Source organism: Colobus angolensis, unplaced genomic scaffold, assembly GCF_000951035.1.
Source record: "Colobus angolensis palliatus isolate OR3802 unplaced genomic scaffold, Cang.pa_1.0 Scaffold121, whole genome shotgun sequence".
Lineage (NCBI taxonomy): Eukaryota > Metazoa > Chordata > Mammalia > Primates > Cercopithecidae > Colobus > Colobus angolensis.
In genome coordinates this window covers 336429-359215 of record NW_012113253.1, presented here as the reverse complement: position 1 = coordinate 359215, position 22787 = coordinate 336429, and the positions used below count along the sequence as shown (strand labels likewise).

Sequence of the window (22787 nt, the reverse complement as noted above, 5' to 3'; positions counted from 1 at the left end):
TAATAAAAAAAAAAAAAAAAGAAAAAAATACTGCATTGATATGATTAAATTCCTGGACCTTCAGTTATTTAGGGATGGACTAAAATGGCTGGTATCATGGCTTACATGAGTGAGTTGAACCTGATGGAGCTTACGTTAAGAAATAAAGTTTAGATTTTCATTTTTATCTTTCAATTATTTCCTTCCATAAATTTTTTGAAGTTCCATCATACTACCCTCCAAATTTAGTAGTTTGTAACAACTATTTGATTATGTTTATTGGGATCTCAGACTCTATGAGTCAGGATTTCAGAAACAGAACAGTAGGGATGGGTTGTTTCTACCCCATGATGTTCCAGACCTTTTCCAAATCTGGAGATAGTGCAATGAGTGGGGACCAGAAAGCTTTGAAGGCTCATTTACTCACATGTCTAGAGCCTAAGTTGAGGTGACTCAAATATGGAGACTCACTACCCACAGCACCAACACAGGCCTTTTCCATGTGACTTGACTTCTTCACAACACTATGGCCTTTGGGTAGATGGACTTCTAATGCAGTAGCTCAGGACATGAGTACTGTAGTGCACAAGATGGGAATGCAATTCTCTTTTATGACCCAGCCAGATTCAAAGGGAGGGAAACTCTTCATGAGAGGGTGGCATATAAGACAGGAAGTGCTATTATAATCATTTACCATCTAGTCCTGTTCTCTACTTATTACTTGTACTTTTTCTACCTTGTTAAATTTAAATAGAAATAGCTCTATTTCTTTATATAGCTTTATTACTCAAACATGGTGGCTTAGATGTGTTTTGTTCTACCTTTTTAAAACTATATATAATTTTTTAAACTATATCTTCCTTAAAGATTTCAAAATACCTCCACTGAATGAATGGGTTAGAATGATGTGTCTTTCTGATGAAAATCACCAATTTGTCATTGATTTCTCAAATGCCCAGTAATCAGAGGAGGAACAAACATATGTTAATCTCATTTTTCACAAGAGGCAATTTTGTATCTGACCAGAAAAGGAACTTTCAAAATATTTGGTGAATTATTTGAAACATAAAAAAAAAAACTTTAAAATAGGCTTACAGAGTTTATTTGAATTCTTTAGTTGTTTATGATATCATTTTGACCATGGTCTTCAAAATTAGATTCAATGTAAGACATTTCAAAATAGTAGGATACTATATAGAGATAATTGATGTTCAGGGTAATTCATTTCCCTAATGACCTTTTCCTTGCAAATTGCACAAGTTTGATTTGTGAACTCAAAGTATGTAAGCTTTAGTCTCATATGAAACATAACAGTCATAAAATAAAAATTTCTTTTTCCTCTTTGACAGGAAGTCCTCTTAGTTTCTCTATATATTCAGTTCTCAGTGAAGAGCTTTCTTTGTTGAAAAGCTGAGTATGAGATTTCTACTTTTATTGTCAGCTTTAATCATTTGTTTGAACCAAGGTCTCTTTAGTCCATTAGTTTATCTTGACTGTCAGTAAGAGATACTGATAGTTTCACTTTCACAAGTGTTTATTAATTTTCTTTTCTTTTTTTCTAAGCATAGACTGGAGATCAATGACTACATTTTTCATGTTCTTATCATACTGATGAACTTTTAAAAAAATTCAAAGCATACATGGCATAAAGTCTTTTAAATGACTCTTGCCCAGAATATTACAAATAGTACCCCAATTTATTAATGTTGAAAATGTTAAATGATTCTCTATTGACTATATTTTATTTTTTATTTGTCTTTTAGCTGAAAGAAATACAAGAAATATAACCTAATACTGTAATAATGAAGTGTTCCTGAACAAAAATACAGAGAAGCTAGTTTAAAATATTATCTTTATTTGTATACTCATATCTGGATAACTCCAACTAAAGCAATTTGTCTAAGTAGCTCATTTATTTAAAAAGAAAAGTAAAAACAGCAATGAATTATTTGCCTCTGACATATTTGTAAAAGTTTTTTAAGAATTGTGCTGGGATGGGAAAGATTCCTAGGAAGCATTTTCCCTAAGAACAGCAGGCTTCTTACAGCAATTTATACACATGTATGGTAAATTATTCTCATTGCCAAAGAAGGTTATTTAGTATGGATAGATTCTCCAAAACTTACAAGACATCATCATTCATCTGAATCTCTTCCCTGCTCCCCACCATTCAGAATTTATTGTAATTTGTGAAAGGAAAGTGAAAGAGGCAAGAAGAGTGAAGAGCTTCAGATTTAACCACTCAGAGTATGGGTTCAAATTCTTCAATCTGCCTCAAAGTAAATATGTAACTTCTTAAAAATCATTTGACTTTAGTGGCCCTCGGTTTCCTTATCTGTAAAGTGGGTTTGATAATACCTGCTATGTATTAAAATATTTGTTTGGGTGATGACACTGTTGACCAAGGTAAACTTATTAATACCTTGTATTAAAAAATAAGTCTTTATTTTTTTTCTTTTTGTTTTTGGAGATAGTCTCACTCTGTCAGCCAGACTGGAGTGCAATGCCACAATCCCAGCTCACTGTAGCCTTGACCTCCTGGGCTCAAGTGATCTTCCCACTTCAGCCTCTAGAGTCACAGGCATGTGCCAGCCACCATGCCAGGCTAATTCTTGCATATTATTTTGACACAGGGTTTCACCATGTTGCCCAGACTGGTGTTGAACTTTCGAGCTCAAACAATCCACCAGCCTCAGCCTCCCAAAGTTCTGGATTACAGACATGAGCTACTGTGTCTGGCAGAAAAGTTATTTTCATACTTGCTATGTGAAAGAATATCCAGTATCCATTGCTGTCTTTGCAGATAAATTATTTTGCACAGAAAGCAATAGCAATTTCATTGGCAGAACATGTGATTATGTTATATCAGTGAGATAATCATGTGTCTCATGTAATGCAAGCTGTACAACTAAACATGAGAGGTCACTTCCCAGCTTCCTTTAATATGTATTTGCTGTATTGTCAGTTGTCTCCTGAGAGATGACAAATACCACACACAATAGATGGAAGATGACAAACATGGAGACGATGAAGTGCGAAACCCTTAAAACTGAGAAAATTGTACTCTATAACTTAATAGCTTCCCGCACATTGGGGAAAGGTCTCTGTTATTCAGCATTAGCACAAGTATCCTTCAGACAACTTCACTGACCAAATAGTGGCCCCAAAGCAGCTTGAGCAATACAGCGTGCATTGATTCGTGAACACTTCCAAACAGTATCTACTGGGCACCTATAATGCCCACACACCACACATTGCTTGTGCTCAGCATTCAATAGACAGCACAGGTCAAGCAAGTGAATATGCGCTGAGTTGTTCGTTGTTGTGCTGTTTTAATAGGTTTTAGTTTACCTCACCATGCAAAGGTGGGTGAAAAGAATGACTGAAATCTCTTTTGTCCCCATCTTGCTTTGTCCTCTTTGGGTCTCTGTGGAGAAGAATGGACAGGGAGAAGTTAGGGTAGAGCCTCCCTGTCTCATGCAACTGATACTCAGCAAGGGAAGCAGCAAGTCTCAAAACTCAAAGTTTGAGTGACCAGGCCTCCAAGATCAGACAAAAAGAGAGGAAGAACTATCACAATTGTCTACAAGCAGCAGTGTTCTTGGCTTGGGCCCAAAATGCCAGGAATATTTTCATTAATAGGGACAATGATAAATAAAATAGGAAGTGAGATAAGAGGTCATTGCCTAAGGAAACAAGGCATTTCTTCTCATTTTTACAACTCTCCAAATGACCCAGAAAAGGAAGTGCAGGCAAATAATATTTTAAGTTCCAGAATGAGCTTTCACTTTTCCAAGCAGGACTGCCTACAGATAAATCCATGAGGGAGGTCATTGCGTTGAATGGAAGATATTTAGAATAGGCAGCTTCACCCCATGTAAAGCAATTGTAAGTCTTTCTTTGTGTTTTAGAAGTTTTTAGATAAATAGTCAGACTCAATTAAACTCTATAACTTCAAGAGATGGTGCTTCTAAGGAGATACACAGTAGGGACTGCAGACGCAGGATTCTGCAGTCTGTTAACAGGCCTGTGGGAGGGTTGAGAGAATCAGCTATTGTGCTTCAATCAGCAACAGAGCCTACATGCCACCGTCAATTTAACCATGGAGCTTTAGAGTGGGGATGGGGACAAATGGCTGTGTGAAACAGAACTTGAGAAAGAGGCAACACATTTAGTATCAAAGAATTAAGGGTTTAGACACAAAGACAACTACAGAAAAATTTTTTAGAAATAGGCTTAAGGTTTGATGATTGACAAGAGGAGACACGGCAAACGTTGCTGCAGTTAATCTCATATTTGGTTAAGAGCATAGGTCATAGAGCCAGACTGCCTGGGATTGAGTGCTGGCCCATAAATTTAGGTACTGTGTAATCCTGCGCAAGTTACTTCCACTCTCTGTGCCTGCCTCAGTTTTCTCATTTGCCACATGGAACAATTATAACACTATCTACCTCTTATTGGCTTTTGAGGTATTCAATGAACTAACACATGTAAAGTTTTTCCAGCGGTCCCAATAGTTTTGAAAAAGTGCTCAATATTTAATTAACACTGTACCCGGAACTTCCCCTAGTAATAAGTAGTATTTACATAACACCTACTAGGTGACAGAACTTGTGCAAAGTAATTTATGTGAATTATGTTCGCACTTAATAACTCTATGGTATAGATACTCTTCTCACCTCAATTTCACCCATAATGAAATTGCAGCACAGAGCAGTGAAGAAGCTTTCCCAAGGTCACACAGCAAGTCAGTGGTGCTATCAGCATTCAAATCCAGGCAGTTTGACTCTAGGCATGACCCACTTCATCACTGGGCTGTACTATCGTTAAACTTGTCATAGGAAATAGTGGACACAAATAATGTCCTTGCTTTTAAGTTTGTTTCAGTGGGTTTAGGCTTCTCAACAACAGGGCTTTTAGTGAATTTCTTGCATCTTCCTAGTACCTTGCAGACCACCTTGGCTGAAGTGCGTATGTGATTAGGTAACTGACTAACTGGTTTCATGCCCTTTGTTAATTGCAGGTGCTAAGCTCTATGACTCCTGCCCGTATACTAAAAGTGCAGGACAGAACTCATGCCATCCCTCATGGAGCAGTCCTCCTGACACTGCTATAGTCCCCTGTCCCTCACTGTGTCACTCCTCCCCCATGTCCCAATAAAGGGACAGTCACCGGTCTCTCTGTTCATTTGCCTTCCCTGTTGTCCATCCTCTTTGCAGCACTCCCCCTCCATGGCCAGCATGAGGAGGATCACAGGAGACTTTATTAAAAAGAATAATGGAGGAGACAGGAGAAATAAAAAAGACAGACAGGCCGGGAGGTCCCTTTCATTCTTTTTGTCTTGCCTGGTCTGAGGGCTGCCTTCCCACCTCTGCTTTCCTGGTTTTAATCTCAGAAGTCTCTAATGTGCAGAATGAGCAAAGTGGGGGTTGAAAAAAGCAAACCATTTGGATGCCAGAAAAAATATTAGAACTTTCATTTTTAAAACAACAAGAAAGTTAATAATAAATTCAAATAAGGCCTCACATTGGAGCCTTCACACCATCAGTATATTAAGTGGCTGTGTGTCGTTCATCTGCTAAAAAAAAAAAAAGAGAAAGTCCAGAGAGCTAATGAAATCGATGGGACTGCCTCACTTGGTTGTGCTCTTTCAGCACATTATGATATAGCACAGCTTAGGTGTATTTGGGAAAATGGACTCATGGATTATTTTATATAGTTTAAACTAAATTCATCTTTACAACATGGACAAGTGTCTTTAAAAACACAAAAATACTGGCACATGTGTACAAGAAAATAGCAGTTCTTGAGATTTCTATTCTTGGTAAGTGCCATGTAGCAGAAGTAAAAAAAAACAAGGTTAGGGAAGTAGATCTAATAAATCATCAGAGAAATTTTGAAAATATCAAAATTCCTCCTTGATATTCAGATTTTCTTTCACTATTCTTGACAATGAATTCTGCTTGAAGTGAATAGTATCCCTTACAACATGAGGCAATCATCACACACTACATTCTTAAAGTAAAAATAAATAAGTAAACATTATCATACAATTGTATAATTAAAGGATTAGACAAATTATACAATTTGCCGCTAATTAACCAAGAGTAGTTTATTATCAAATTTGTGTCATGTGAAATATGGGTGGGCCTCAGTATTTTTAAGAGTCTAAAACAATCTGCATTTGTTTTTGAAATTTACACACTGATACCCTTAAACTGCTTTCTGTAAGGCAGATTTGGATGTTCATACAACAGCTTGGCAACAAATTCAAACTATCGAAGGTAATGTTTCTTCATGCCCACCAGTAGCTAGGTTTGGGCAGCTCTACCTAATATTTGATTATTTGAAAGTTTTCTTGCAGCTATTTTGAAACTATGTTCCTTTGGACATTCGGGGTGCCTTGAGGAATGCTCTTGGAGGGCCAAGGGAATAAGGTTTAGAAGAAGGCCTCACTCCACTTCTTCTCTAACCTCTCCATTTGTTTCTAGATATTAAACTTCTGCTGACTAATTCATTTGAAAATCAGGTTCAATTGCCAAGAATTATTTAAAATTCATCAGTTCATTGATTCAAAAATATTGTCTTTATTATTGACATTTTAAGTTATTAAATATTCAGCTTATTCAATAAACCCATTCATTTATTCTACAAGCATTAAAACAACTATCACCTTATACCTTTGTTCTTATTATTTAAAAACTGAGTAGAATTAGAAAATAATAAAAAGGCTGATAATACTGGTAATAAGGTTACAATTCTCACCCCTTATATCTGTGCAATTAAAATAAGGTGGATGTCAAGACCTACTGGATGCAGCAAACCTTGAGCTACAGTAAAAACCTATTGAACTTTAATCTATTCAGCTCTATATCAAGAGTGAAGACAAGAATACTGTTAAAATGTTTTATGAAATCCTGGGGCTATCTTTCATCTTTAAGGGTTTAAAGAACTATAATTTGAGATTTTAAAATATTTATTGGTTCTCTGGGAATGGAAAGTCTCCAATCATCTTGGAGGGTGAAGCATTGTAATTTAACTTATTTAGCCTTCAGAAACAAAGTGGAGACTACCAATAAAGCATACTCCTTCCTAATGAGTAGAGCTACACATGTCACTAAACTTTACAATATGCCATCCTTCAAAATTATCATAAGCCATTTCACTGAAATTTATAGTAAGTTTACCTATCTGATGCCAGTGAGTTTGGTCACTTATAGGTACATATTACTAGTGATTTAAGATATTCGCATTTCACTTGTGTTTTAATCATATTTCAGCTGCTGATTTACTTCAGACACATCTCAATGCCTGTGCTAATTTACATGTTTTTTCAAGAGTTCAACACAAACTTAGGAAACACATTCCTAGATAGACCTCTAATAAGTCACCTGCATAGTCATGTAATACAGTATAAACAAGTAAGTTATCTTACTGTATATTTTTCAGTACTTACTGACAAAAGAAAAGGTTTTCATAGGCCTAAATGCATTCTGGATGAAATTATTCGCTACTTTCTCTGTTCAAAGTTACCTTTTCATTTGCTTGAAGGAAAAAATTCAGATTACTTGAGCAGACAGCTGAGACCAAATGAGCCTAAAGTTCTCTCACTTCTAATATTTAGAATTAGAGAAGGGTATTCAAGTATAGACCCTACATGGAAATAGCCTCCAAATGTAAAGAGAAGATAATCCATGGAGGGTGTCATTCTTTAAAACCCTCTTTGATAAGAGAGGGGGCACATCTTTTGTACACATTGTAAGAAGATTTAAACACCGAGATGCCCTCCCTCCCTCAGACCATGGGGCCAAAACCAAAGGGGGTTTGGAATTTCCCAACTCCACTGCCAAAGACAGTCTTGTATTGGGACAAAAGTCGAGGATGACTCAGAATGTAATTAGGGTTGTGCATCTAAGCAAATGACACAATATAGCTTGTGGTACTTAAAAAAAAAAAAAAAGAAAGAAAGAAAGAAAGAAAAGAAAAGAAGACAAGGCCCAGGAAAAGGCTGCTAATCTGCTAATGTTTCCATACAGAGACAAGGCTGTGGCAGAAAGAAAACAAAATCTCCTTAATTAGCAAATTATAGCACAGGGGCTGATAAAACTCTGTGTTTTGTAGCTGAGCTACCCACTTATTGCTCCTCCCCTCTCATCATCTGCACAAGTGAGAACACTTCTAATGTTTATACTTAAAACAAATGACAGGAGGGAAAGGTTTCTAATAAGAGGCTGAGCTGAAGCCCCATTTCTAAGAAAATAGAATGGCTCTAGTGTTTTATCAGCATTCTTGCTAATGCCACAGCCAACAGGATGAAACAGGCACATAGCACAGAAGACCCTGTAGCCCAGACTTGTTTATCCACAGGCTGCTGGTCTGTGTTGTTATCCAGGTGCTTTTTCTTTTCTGATATGTATCTGCTTTGGGAATATTTCCCTGTTCTTGTGATGATGGGCAGGAGAAAGAAAAGACATGAAATTCCCTTGCCTGTGTGCCTCTAAAATGTCACCTCACAGCATGTCCAGACACCCAGCCAAGAAATGGCTTAGTCAGGCTCTCTGCCAACTGGCATGAACCTGAAGATTACTGGGCCTCCTGGAGGGCAATCTTTTTCCCACACAACAAACCTTACAATTTACCTTGCAATGGTCCCAATATTAATACTAATTCCTCTTGCAATATAGGGCAGGGGTCAGCTAACTTTTTCTCAAAAGGGCTGGATATTAAATATTTTAGGCTCTGTTGCAACTCCTCAACTCTGCTTTTGTAGGAGGAAAGCAACCATAGACAATGCATAAGTGAATGAGTGTGGCTCTGTTCCAATAAAACTTTATTTACAAATGCACAGACAATATATAAAGGAAGGAATGTGGTTGTTCTTCAATAAAGCTTTATTTACAAACAGAGGTGGTAGGAAGGATGTGGCCCAAGGGCCATCGCTGGCTGACCCTTGATAGAGAGGATGGAAACTCGGAATATTAATAAAATTTCTGCCATTATGTAGTTAAAAAGGTAACGTGTAAAATATAGTTGCATCTAAATTTCATACATCTATTTGATTATAGTCCAAACCTGCTCATGGACTTCATTTGTTTCCCTATTTATTAAAAAATACTAAATAGAGCCAGCTATGCTATAAGCATTGTGCCAGAAAAGTCAATCTGCTACCAGAAATAATAAAACAGAATAATAAATAAAAACTGGTCAACAAGACAGGTACAGGATGTACCTCATAGAGCATAGTGTCTATGAAAATACAGAGTCACTCATTCTGCAAATATTTATTCAGGTCCTACCATGTGTAATCCACTCTTCTAGGTAGAAGGTATGCTGCATCAAGATAGACAAGGCTGCTGCTCTAATGGAGTTTGCATTCTTAGTAGGCGGAGATAGAATAAATAATCTTACAATAACTAATACAGCATTATGCAGTAGTAAATACTATGAAGAAATAAACAGCATAATATGGTAGAAAGTCTCTCAGCAAAGTGGGGAAGGTGGTAGGGAATGGTGCTCAGAGATTTTCTGAGAATGCTGAGTGAAGACCTGAATGAAGAGAAGTAGCCAACCATGTGAAGATCAGGGGGAAGAATTTTCTGAGCTGAGTAAACAGCTTGTAAAGTCCCTGAGGCAGGAATGAGCCTGTCTGTTGGAGAAATAACAAGAAGGCCAATGTCACTTGAGTGTCTGGAATGTCGTTTCAAGGTAGCAAATGACGGGGCCAGTGAGAGGTGTGGGGTAGACCATATAAGACCTCCTGGTAAGAAGTCAGATTTTATTCCTATGTAATGAGAAGTTGTAGAAGGATTTTTAAGGGGGAAAATGACATTCTTATTCATTTAAAATTTCATTAAACCAATACTTATATATGAGAGGAGTGCTATTAAAAGAAAGCTCAATGTGAAATGGTAGAGTCAGGGGTAAGGAAGGACTGTAATTGCCCATAGAAGCCCATAGAAAAGGACCTACTTGCCATAGCCCTAAAACCTGAGATCTCTCAATGGAGACAGTTTGCCAAAAGGTTGTGACAGCAGTAACTGCTGGCTTCTGGGGCTGAAAGGGGTTTTTTGGATCTTTTGATTCTAAAATGTAATAAGCAAACAATAACACCTAATTATTTGTTGAAAAGTTAATATAGATTCCGAAGGGCTCTTACTTGGCTTGAAAATCAGGGGTCTATTCTTCAAATGAAGTTGATGGGGACATTTCTCCAACTCAATTTAAAAGACAATTATTTCTGTTAATCTTTCTCAGCAACTGCTACTTTTCCCAATCTGTAGGCATAAATTGTGCAGGTATCTTATCTTCACCTCTAGTGAAAATTAGATTTTCACCTTTAGTGACAAAATTTTCACATTTAGTGGCAAATTTTCACATTTAGTGATAAACTATTAAAATCGTACTTATTAAATATCTACTTTTTTTTTTTTTTTTGAGATGGAGTCCCGCTCTGTCGTTCAGGCTGGAGTGCAGTGGTGCGATCTCAGCTCACCACAACCTCCACTTCCTGGGTTCAAGTCATTCTCCTGCCTCAGCCTCCCTAGTAGCTGGGATTACAGGCACGCACCATCAGGCCCAGCAAAGTTTTTGTAGTTTTAGTAGAGACAGGGTTTTTCCATGTTGACCAGCCTGGTCTTGAACTCCTTACCTCAGGTGATTTGCCCACCTTGGCCTCCCAAAGTGCTGGGATTACAGGTGTGAGCCACCATGCCCAGCCAATGTCTACCCATTTCACATGTTTAGGAAGTTCCCACAAATGTGAAAATAAAACATAAGAGCATTGTCTCTGACTTAGTGTTGCACAGCCACCACCAGCTACCAAAACAATAATATACCAGTGAGAATTAAGTTCTCATGTGCACATATTATACAGATGTATATTATGATAATCAAGTTCTCATGTGCACACACTATATAGATGTATATTATTATAATTAAGTTCTCATGTGCACATATTATACAGATATATACATATTAGATAGATGTATGCAGTAAATGGCTCCCTACTGTACTGAACAAGAAATACTAAGTTCTTATGCTTATAGAAGTACAAAACATTATCACACAAAAGAATATCTAGCTGACCCTCAAGTAGCCTAGTGCTAACATTTAAGCAAACTTTAAAGTAGTTACAAGGTCCCTTAAATTGTATTATTTTATAGTTACCTTAAATTGTATTATTATATAGGATACTTGAGCACTTGATCTCTTAAAAACTGATTATTACTATAACAGAGAAATTAATCCAGACCCTTAAGGAACATGTTCAGAGATATAAAAATGGATAAGCGACATTTACTACACTTGAGGAACTCACAGTCTAGGTGGGAAAACAAACCTAGAAACAAATAATTAAAACAACCACCACAACAACTTAGAAGTACAGTGTTAACATGATACAGTCAATGTACTGCGATGACATTTGAGAACTCGCCCTGGGAGGGTAAGTGGAATGTGGGTAGATTTCCTGGAGAAACTGGCAACAGAGCTGACCCTTAAAGAATAATTAAGAAGTTGAACTGGAGTGACTGGAGAAGATTTTGAGATTCTAGATCACTGGTTAAATATAATTTGAATAATTAATAATCACCTACTCTGGACCCAATATTGTTTTAACTAGTATTAGGACAAATATAACTGTAGGGTATAGTCCTTGCCTATAGGACAACTTACAATCTATTGAGGAGGTAAGGTGTATGCCTCAAATAAAATGCTGATGGTAGACAGCAAAGTGCAGATTGCAATAGATAACACATTCATTTGTTCATTTAACAAATATTTATTTTATATTTATTTTATAAATATGTTATATACTCTTCCAGGCACTGAGGATATGACATGGGACAAACACACAAGGTCACTGTCCTCGTGGAGGTCACATTCTAATGGATATTAATAGAGATTAATATATATGTAATATAGGGGTTTAAAAAAATCATCATCATCAATGTGTTTTGGGTAATAGCATTCCAAATCTTAACTCTGAAGAAAAGAATACAATCTGCAAATAGAGGACATCCTTAACCAAAAAATGTCATAAATAGAAAAACGGCTAAACAGTCCAGTAAAATCTTTGTATTTCTTAAGCTATTCTGGATGGCAATTCATAACTATATTTTCCATTAATAGTTATCAGTTTGAGCTAGTGTAAAACATTTATAGCAAATAGACTATTGTTTTCTGTTACAAGGCATTATCCACTCAATTTATTTAAATTTTTAACCAAAAAAGACATCATTTGGCAAAAGCAAAACAGATCTTCTAAGGATTCCCCAAATCCTAGAACATTATACATATTTAAATCTAAATATTTTAAATGTACATCTTTGTGAACTTTTTGAGACGTGGAGACAGAAAACAGTAGTTCACAAAGCACAGGATGTGGATTAAATGTTTCCCTGTCATAGAGACGTAGGAAGAGATCGTAAGAAAGTGACAAAGACACCGGGGCCAGTTGTATTTATTGTTACTTACCTAAGATCTGGTCACTCTCAGGTATTTACTATGACTTGCTAATAATTCTGAAAAGAGCTATATTATAGAAGAGATCAAACCCAGAAACACACCCAGGTGTTTCACAAAATAAAACTCTCATGCATAGTTTTATTCATACCACTATAATATGATGCATATTATTCATACCACTCTTTCTGGTCTGAGAAGTCACAATAATGCTATCAACCTGCCTCATTTTAATCAACCAGTGATTATGGAAAGTTCATCCCTTTGAATTAAATCCATCACATCAAGAAAGCAGTGCCATAACAGTTCCAGTATTTATGGTGACCGACAAATCATTTGCCCCCTTGCATGCCTTGCTTCTCATCCTGTTCAGTTGCAAGACCAGAAAAGTTGAGGAAGGAGGTTTCCTTTCATGGAAGGGGATGCATTAACATAATTATCATATAGCTTCATTTAGCGTTGATAACACATGTATTCTGCCTCAAAATCTTTCCTGATAGCGATGCCATGAGCTGCATAATAATCACTATGCTTTGATTAATTATTTTGCTGAATAAATGGATGAATTAATTTCACTTACATACACTGATAGCCTCAGTTTCTGCAGGGTATTGCTTCCACCTATGGCAACTACTTGGAGTCAAAATAGAAGTAATACAAATTGCAGTACTGAGCATACCAAACAGTTACAGTAAAAAGATTCCCATTTCTATTATCAGAATCAATATATCACATGAAGTTTAGAACTTGGAGTGAAGAAAACTCCTAATTAAGGGAAACTTTTGAAAGCCTTTAGCAAGTTCTTTGCTGAATGCATTTATTTGGTTTCTTGATCCTCCAACCAATCACATTGACAATGACAAAAGATATGCAAATTTAAACTGACAATAGTCAAGCCACACTGCTCTGACTCATAGCAATAGGGACGTTTTCAGCATATATTCAGCTTGATATTTACACTTGAAAGGGTCAATGTAACCAAAGAACATTTTAATAGTTATTCTTGGCTATAATCTGAAAGCTATCCCATAATCATTGACCAAGAACAATGCAAACAAGAATCAAATTTATTTTGCAGAATAAATTAACATATGAAACACGTGCATGATTTAAGCCCAGCAGAATTATGTGTTTACCCTGTCACTGATGAATAATTGCATAGCAACAAGAAATATGCATTACTATGTTTGAATCACTATTTTGGTTATACGTTTTAAGCAAACAAAACATTACGTTTTTGGTAGAATAGATCCTTCGGGGTAACTTGGGACTAAATTTTCCTCCCCATTCCCTCAAAGAATCCGGACTAATATATGATTGAATTCTCACTAAAAACTATATGGATGGTGTGCTGAAGAATAATAACAAGCTATTCAACCAAAATCATTTGTTCACAATGGAAATAAGTTTTACCAAAGAAAAATACAAACATCCTATTATAAACTACTATTGAAAGTAGTGCCTAAAATTTAAGCTACAATTGAAAAAAAAACTGAGAGTTCTGTTTGCTTTTTATTCTTCTACCTACCTACTGATTGCGTATTACAGTCCTATAGTCTGTAATAGAAAGATTACAATTATCAGGTTTGGAAACTGTAGAACTACTAAGTTCCAGTTAATGTGTCCAATAAAATAACAGTGATCTTAGTTCAGTCCCTAGTGGACAAAAGTAGAATAACTATTACTTGGCATGATTCAGCAGGCGATGACCTAAGCGAGTGTGACCACACAGGAACAAAATAGAGCATTTGTCCTTTCCCTATCTTTTATCTTTTTAAAGGGATTGCCTGGTTTACAGACTAACTTAAAGAAGCCTGACTGCATACCTATTTCTATGTACCAAGTGAATCCATTAACGAGGGAGAGAAGCTTTTCACAAATTGGGACATTGCCTCCATTCTAGTGGCATAGTCAGTGGAATATACTTATTCTCGGCTGCCTATTATTAAACAGAGTGCAAAGACAGAATGAATTGCAGAAGTGTGTTCATAATTTAATAGGCATATCTTCAACAAAAACTTTTAAGTGGTTTGTAGATAAATAACTGGATAAACTATTTGATTTGATTTCAATAAATTGAGATTACATTCATACTCGACATTAACATTCATCAAATAACATGGATACTTAAATTCGCCAGGTACTGTCTCTGTAACTACAATGCCCTGAGAAGGGAGGTATTTCAGGAATATAGTAGAGACTATATGTTGCGTTCAGCCCAAATCTGCAGGTGCATGTCTTCCTCTACAGCCAGCGTGTTCTCATTGTGAGCAAGCAAGCCCTTTCTGACAGTTCACATTACAATGTATCTTTTTAAATTTTTTTTTTCTCAAGGACAGAAGAAAAACTATTTAACAGAAATCAGTCCTCTACTATTCTACCAGTTGCTGAAATTAACAGTTCCCTTTACATAAATATACAATTTCTCCAACCAAATATTGTATTTTATATTTACTCTCACTTCATGTTAATTTTTCTAAAGGTTTAAAAAAAAAAAAAAAAGAAAACAAATACTTTGTGATGATTTGCCACCCCAGTGGCACAAAATTTTCTGGTGCAAAATCGATTTGATCTTATTAATTAGTATAGTCATTACGATTATTTATTTTTCACCAACTTGCTTAAGAGGTACATGCTTTCTTTCTTAAGGTAGGGTTTTGACAGAAAGACTCTTAATGCTGAACTTTAAACAAGAGAAACCAGAAATGTCATAAAATTTACCAGGGCTAGACACACACACGGGGTGCCCCCACACATTCATAGCCTTGCGCAAGCCCCCAAAGCTTGGCTTACCCAGGAAGCCAAACCCAGACAGCCGTCTTGCAATTGCAAACACTGCCCCCCTGGAGCAAAAGGTAAACACACAAATGCGCCCCTAAGGAACTTTAAGTTAGCTGCAGTGCAAGAACGGAAAAACCTCCGTGCTATTAGAAACTGAAAGCAATCACTTACTTTTTGCAGCCACTGAGTATAATTTTCCATCACATGTTCCAGATGTTGAAGTTTCTGGGAAGAGAAATCCGGTTCCACGTGTGGAGCATCTCTCTGCAAAGCGTTTGTGTTGTACTGGTCTGTCGTACTCTCACGACAGTTCCCATCGTGTTCTGGAAGAATGAAAGTGTAGGCACATTGCCCATGTTGAATCCGGTTATATCTTCTCCCACTGTTTTCTGGACTTCGGCGCTGGTTGCTGCACCCTGTGTGAGTCAGAATGGCAGCGAGGAAAGCAAAGGAAAGGAAAACTGTCATTGTACTGCCAGCACTCTCCTTCCGTGCCTCTCGCAAAACTTGCTCCTTTCTTCTGACCTCTAAACTAGTTCTTTATTTCAGGTAAAACTGCTTGTTTGTTTGACTCTATCCCCCTCACAGAAAGCGTTTGAAGAAGAATGATAGAAAACTAGCCATTTGTTAGCTTTGTTCTAAAATGTTAAAATTTTTTATTTCACTGTAATGATATTTTCCTTCGTTAAAACTTGAGATATTTATTGCATAGTAGCTGAGATTTATTGTTTCCTCTCCGTGTGACCGTTCAGCGTGGAGCCTGCCTGAGTCAGCTGCGTGTACATATTCTAGACCCTTTCCTCTACCCTATCTGCTTCAGATCTGCTATTTTCTTCCAGACCTCAGTGAGTTTTATTAAGGTTGCACATCCAAGCCAAGCTGGAAGCAGGCAGCCTTTCACAAGATGACTTGACAGGAATGCGTGAGTGTGCCCCTATGCTAAGGATTGCTGATGGCTTAAGGCGGCAGGATCGTCTTACAAATTGGCTAGATGCGTATGACCTCGATCATGTATGGCCCTCCCGCCCCCTTCCGCAGACAATTGCCTTGAGCCTTTAGCAGATTCATGGCAAATCAATAAATAGAGCAGTCCACCTTAATACACTTTTGGTGTGCATGCTGACCTACTAAAATACAGCAAACTAGCAGTATGTTTTTAAAGTTACTATTTAGTCGAGGGACCCTAAGAAGAAAATTGGCATGATGTCCAATGAAATTATTTTTGATAGAGAATGATAAACCCGTATCATTATTAAATGTCTTTTAAAAACATGTATTCTTGACTCTGAGGAAAAATATGTAAAATAACAATTTTTACAGAGGGTATTCTTTCATTATATTCACTTAGACTTTTAGGAGTTGAAGAAAATAGTTAGAGAGGATCAAATTAGCAAGAAAATTAGCATCATTTGTTGCTTAAAGCAGTATGTTGCACAAAGCAATATAGTATGTGCATATTAAAGAGGATTATCTAAGTACCTTTTGGTATAAGGGTCTTAAATGAAACTGGTGTCCTGATCAGAATGCAACCCTTCATGTTCCGTGTATATAAACTGAGCAACTTCCCTACAAAAACAATGTGGCTACAATTTAAAGCAGTGGCTTGAGAATTATTAATTCCTGTGGTGTATCCTAATCCTATATTTTACAAGGATCTCTTTGGTGGCTACGGCTGTCTTTAACACTGGTATGGAAGTTTACATAAAAACCTCCTGTGGCTGCACAGACACACCATGTGAAAACAAGCATATATCAGGTGTGCTAACAGCCAGCAATGGGCTGTACAGGAGACATCTCTGTGCTTCTGTGAAGGAAGAAAGAAAAATTATCAGAAGATGATTTCCCAAAGGCAGCGTATAAACCTCTGAACAAAGGGACCCATAAATATAAAGAGGCGATAATTTTAGAATTCAGGGAATGGCTCTGAGATGTTTACTAGATGCAGAAAACATGAACTATGAGTTGGGATTTTCATTCGGAACTGGGAGGGCTTTTAGGCAACTGCAGTCATGGTGTAAAAACAGAAGCCACAGCTGTCATCTCCATGTCCTGGAAGGAGAGCAGGGCAGTGGGTGAAGGCTGGTAGTGCTTAGAGATGGGCATTTAGGGAGAAGTTAGAGGAGAGGTCAAAACAAATTCCAGAACTAATGCGATTTACTTGGGGAGAGAAACCTTGCCGAGATTCGTCAGTCCTTTCGACACTAAATAACAAATTTCTGATTGGACAGATATGGAAGCAAGTTATGCCAAACACAGCAATAAAATATTTGAACCACTTTTGCAGCCTCTTGAACTTTTGCATGTCTCCTCATTGAGTCATGCATCACTCCTGTGCAACAATAATAATGGCATGCATTAAGACCTTACTGTTTCCAGGCGAAGCACTCCTTACGCACTATCTCATTTAATCATTCCAACAAACCTAAGATCATGGATATTATGTTTAACCCCAATTGATCAATGGGAAAACTGAGTCACAGAAAGGCTAACAGGATGTAATTCACAGAGCTGGCAAGTGATGGCGCCAGTATGCGAACTCACGCAAACGGACTCAGCCTGTTTCAAACCACCAGGCCAGCCTGCTTTTGGAAATCTCTGCAAGGAATGAAAGCAATTTCAAAAGCGCTCCAGCTGCATTGATTTACAGTCCTAAAGCAGGGGAAGTGACGTACCTAGAAGAAAAAGGACTGTAAAAACCAGAGCATCTCTCCAAAGTGATTAAGGCGTTTTCTAGTGTGAGTGCGTGCGTGCGTGCGCGCGCACACACACACACACAGTGACAGGTAACCTATGCACAGACACAAAGATGAAGTGCACTGGCAAAATGCAGATTGTCTAAGAACACTTTCCAATAATGTTTGATTTGAAAATTATCCATGGAAAGGAGAGAGTCCAAACCTGAGACCAGAAGTGTTTTGTGAAGAACTAAATACAGTAGAAAATTGGCAGAAGACTAATGGATGAGTGGTGAGGTTTCCATTAAAGTGCTCCTGTGTTTTTAAACAGCCGAGACTGTTAAAAATCTGTTCCTCCACGTGTGTGTCTCTGTGCGTCTATGTGTCCATATCCATGTGAATTTTCACAATTAGAATAAATGAAAAGCAGGAATGCATAATTTCCTGAGGGAAAAGTAGACAACTAAGAAAGGGAAGCCTAAAATGCAAATAAAAAAGGAGGGGTCGGGGGACAAAGACACAGAGAAAAATGTAGAGACTGATTTATTTCTTTTCCAGAAAAACAAAATCAACCACAAACCATAACACTGGAAATACTAGTATCGTTCTGAAAAAAATGTCTGAAGATGAATTTTAAGCAATGAGAAAACCCAAGGACGTACAGAATTGACTCCTGTGTTTTTGGAACTCCAGTTAAGGAGACTGTAGGCACATTTAAGGATACTGACACACTGAAGATAATGTTTTGGGGATCATGCATCTAGGCAACAGCAACACTGTTGTTTGTCGTTGATTATTCAGAAATGGGGCACAATTCAGGGTGCATTAAACTTTAGAGAGTAGGGCCAGATGCAATGGCTCATGCCTGTAATTCCAACACTTTGCAAGGCCGAAGTGGGAAGATCATTGGAGCCTAGGATTTTGAGTACAGCCTGGGCAGCATAGGGTGACCCTCCCTGTCTCTACCCAAAATAAAATAAAATAAAAATTAGTCAGGTATGGTGGCATGGCCAGGACCTGTGGTCTCAGCTACTCAGGAAGCTGAGGTGTGAGAATCGCTCGAGCCCAGAAGGTCGAGGCTACAGTGAGCCATGATTGCCACTGCACTCCAGCCTGGATGACAGAGTGAGACCCTTTATAAATAATAATAATAATAATAATAATAGGCAAATAATAAGAACAAGTCAATTAAAATTCATCTACCAAACCTCCATGAAGGGTAAAATATTTCTAAAGAACTAAACAATTCTATTCAATTGAATTCTGTGGTAGCTTGAACCCAAAACTTTGTGTTTTATTAGAACTCTGGAATAAGGAAGTGTAGGCTTTAAGGTTTTGATCTCATATCTACAAAGAGTCCTAGTAAATGTCCCACTCATTCTGAAATTTCCAAAGGGACCGAGAGCCATTTATACCAGAACTTCATGTGCCTAAATCTGTCCTAAGAACCAGTTTTTGATAATTCTTTGGTAAAGCTTTCTTAATTTCTCCAGGTCCAATAAATGGCTCTCTGTGTTAAATTTCAATAACCTTCTCTTCATGTCTCCAAAACTGCACTGCTCACGTTGCTTGCTAATTGTTGCCTTTTTTTTTTTTAAATCTGTCCCTTCCTTTTGCTGTGAGCTGCTTAAGTGATCTTCTCTTTGTCATCACTGATTCCTCAACATTCACTATGCACTTTGTTTGAGGGAATGAAAGAATAAGCAAATAAATGAATGAGCTGATTAATGACTCAATTGGTGCAACTTCCTGACTCTCTATCTGGTTACTACATGACTGGCCACATTCATTGCATTTGTTGGGTGAGTTTGCCTAGAATCCCTAGGCATAAAGAACTGAGGATAAAGCCAAACTTATTCTAAAGAATTAGTTAGACATAAGAGCAAAGTGTAATAATAATTCATAGTATTATTTAACCCTTAACAAATAATTTTCTCATCTAATGTTTACAGAACCCCCATAATTTTGTAATATTATATACTATTGTTCCCATTTTGCTGATGAGAAATGTGGAGCCATAGAGGTTAATTGCCCAGGATCTATGATATCTTAGGAGGCAGAATAGGAATTTGACCCTCAATCCATCTAACTCTGAGGCTCACATTCATTTCCCACTGAGCTATATTGTGTATGACAATACTTCAATATTGAGAAAATATTTCTTAGAATTTAGGGGACAGGAACAACATGGTGACTTCCCCCCTTCAGAAGTCCCTTTCCTCTGAAACCCAGGGCTTTCACAGATTCATGTTATGATCTTCCAAAACAGGGATAATATTAAACCAGGATGCACCAGTATGATTAGATGTGCTTACCAACAGCCAATCTGATAATCAGGTTATACTTTAGAAATATTCTACATGGTTGTTCCTATGCCATGTCATCTGTTAGATATCTTGATCATCACTCCAGGTCTACAGTAAAATCAAAATATATGAAAAAAATAGTATTTATTTCTCAAAAATACCACCAGGCAATGAGATTCAAGGAAACACTCCTCTGGTCTTTATACAACCACTTATAAGGGAAAAAGGGGTGGGAAAGTATTCTCCTACTTTGTGTTCTGAACACAATGTGGTTCAGCACAGCAAGGGTCCCATATTCTATGGCTCTGCTCAGGCACTTTTAGGGATCAAGACTATCATCAGGGCTATAGAAGTGGCAGCTCTATCTAAAAGGAGGGAAGGCACTTGGCTGTAGTTCCTGGAAGCAGAGCCAAGACTCCTTCACTCAACTATGTAGGCAGCAAAGGTATCCACAACAGATGGAAATATCACAGGGGACAAAACCAAAAACAGAAGAAGATGGAGGATATCACCTGGTAACTGAAGGCACTTCATGAGTACATGCAAAATATCCATTTAGAACTCCCATACTAACTGGGAGGATGTTACAAAAAGCTGGAAACACTGCAGCAAGTGGGATGAAGATAGGAGCCATATAGATAAGTGAGGAAAATAAAAATTATTATATAAATATTCCTCTGCCTTTTGATGAGAGAGATTTCTGGTAATTGTTAGGTGTCTTGTTTGTTAAGTAGGTTTAATTTTATTTTATTTTTGAGACAGGGTCTCACTCTGTCACCCAGGCTGGAGTGTAGTGGCATGATCTCAGTTCACTGTAGCCTCTGCCTCCAAGGTTCAAGTGATCCTTCTACCTCAGCCTCCCTAGTAGCTGGGACTATAGGCATGCGCCACCATGCCTGGCTAATTTTTGTTTTTGTAGAGATGGAGTTTCACCATGTGCCCCAGGCTGGTCTCAAATTCCTGGAATCAAGCAAACTACCAGCCTTGGCCTCCCCAAGTGCTGGGGTTATAGGAATGGTAAGTTGGTTTCAAACTATAGATATGCAAGTTGGAAACCGCTGGGACTGAATTAATTTGCTCTACCTAAGAAAGGAGGGAAGGGATTAAGAGACTCAGGGAAAGATCTAGAAGTGGGGGACTGGAGCTAGAGAGGTTTAGAGGTTCTGTGTCAGGCAGAGCTGCTAAAAGAGAGAAGAGGCCTGTGGCTGTGTAACCATGAGAGACTTGGGAATATATATCAGGAGATTTGGAGTGAAATAATGTTTCCAGTGAGATCAAACTCGTCTTATCTGTTTCAGTAAAATATATACTTTGGGGCAAATGACTTCTTAAGAGTGAATAGGAGGAATTGAAGCATTGGTCTTTGCTTCAAACATGGAAACAGTTAACATATGTATTACGTAGACTATTAATGTGAATGCAATTGAAGTCATTTGTTTCAGGTTTGTTTTTCACTCTAGATCAGAGTCCTGAGGGCTAGAACTGTGTCTGTCTTATTGATCTGTCTATCCCCTTTTCCTGGCACAGAGGAGGAACTTTATAAATATCCAGCTGACTGACTGATTCATTCACCTTAAATCTCAGTGATGAGACGTGAAGACACAGAGCCAGTGCCTTACAAGTTTTCGGGTGCTAGACTTGCACAGACCCTAGAGATCTCACTTTGTGGTGAGTCACAGAAGGCACCCAGAGTCCACAGACTGCAAAAGTCAATCCCAGTAATGGTAGTGGAATAATACCTAACACTTCCAGCCGCCTATGAATGTTGCCAAGGTTGAAAAGAAACATCTCAGAAATACTTTTCAATGTGAGATTAGTTGTTAATTCTACAATGAAGGTAACTTCTAAATATACACAAGCCAGAAAAGAAAACAGAGCTGAGGACTGTATGAAGCAGAAATACAGATGCCAACATTCCCCTCATACCAGAATGAAGAAGGACTTCCATTGAGACCCCATGAGATTTTATTAGAAAAAGCATATAAACTACTTTGCATTTACTAACTGCCTCCTTCTTTCTTCTCTTTTGCCCTACAGAAGTCTTGATTCCTAGATGAGAGAAGAATGCAAAGGCCTCTCTGTCTCAACTTTTCCAACTCCAGAATGCACATGTATTTTACATGTTCTAAGAAACTCTCAAAAAGAACAAGTAATTTCAAGAAATGCCTGGAATTACCATTTGGTGGGTTATGGTACCCAATGGGACTTGGATAGTTCGTATAGCTGGTTCTTGTAGCCAAAATACCCTCCACTGAGAGTAACTCAGTGACGTAGGACTTTCTGTTCAGAGGAAAATCTATGTTGTGGTCATAGAGTTGTGACAACCTCCACTCATAAGTTAGAAAAAGAATCATTCACAAGCATTGTAAACTCAGATTTAAAAAAAAAATACTAGGGAAATAAGATCCTTAATGTTTTCTAAAAATGCTTGTTTTTCCTCTCTTAGTCTTATTTTTATACTCTCTCTTAATCTAATCTTACTTCTGATGTAATACTGTCTTATCTCTCTTTCCTCCTGCCAGATTGGATGAACTGTTTCATAGTAGTTAAGGTAGGAGGATACAGACTGCTTTGTTTTTGTTTT

The 22787-nt window shown here is 37.5% G+C and overlaps 1 protein-coding gene across 3 annotated transcripts in view; it reads right to left on the bottom strand.

Moving 5' to 3' along the window:
• Nucleotides 1-16186, bottom strand: part of ANGPT1 (angiopoietin 1) — a 257588-nt gene extending 241402 nt beyond the window's left edge. The window contains exons 1-2 of one of the 3 annotated variants that reach the window (XM_011930946.1): nt 15855-15997; nt 15394-15780 (exon numbers count right to left, since the gene is read on the bottom strand). In XM_011930946.1, the coding sequence (XP_011786336.1) occupies nt 15394-15690 (297 nt within the window). In that variant the 5' untranslated portion in view covers nt 15691-15780; nt 15855-15997. Of the gene's footprint in view, nt 1-15393 lie in introns of all 3 variants that reach the window. The other 2 variants (XM_011930937.1, XM_011930953.1) reach the window with 2 other exon arrangements.
• Between the last annotated feature and the right edge of the window lie 6601 nt (nt 16187-22787).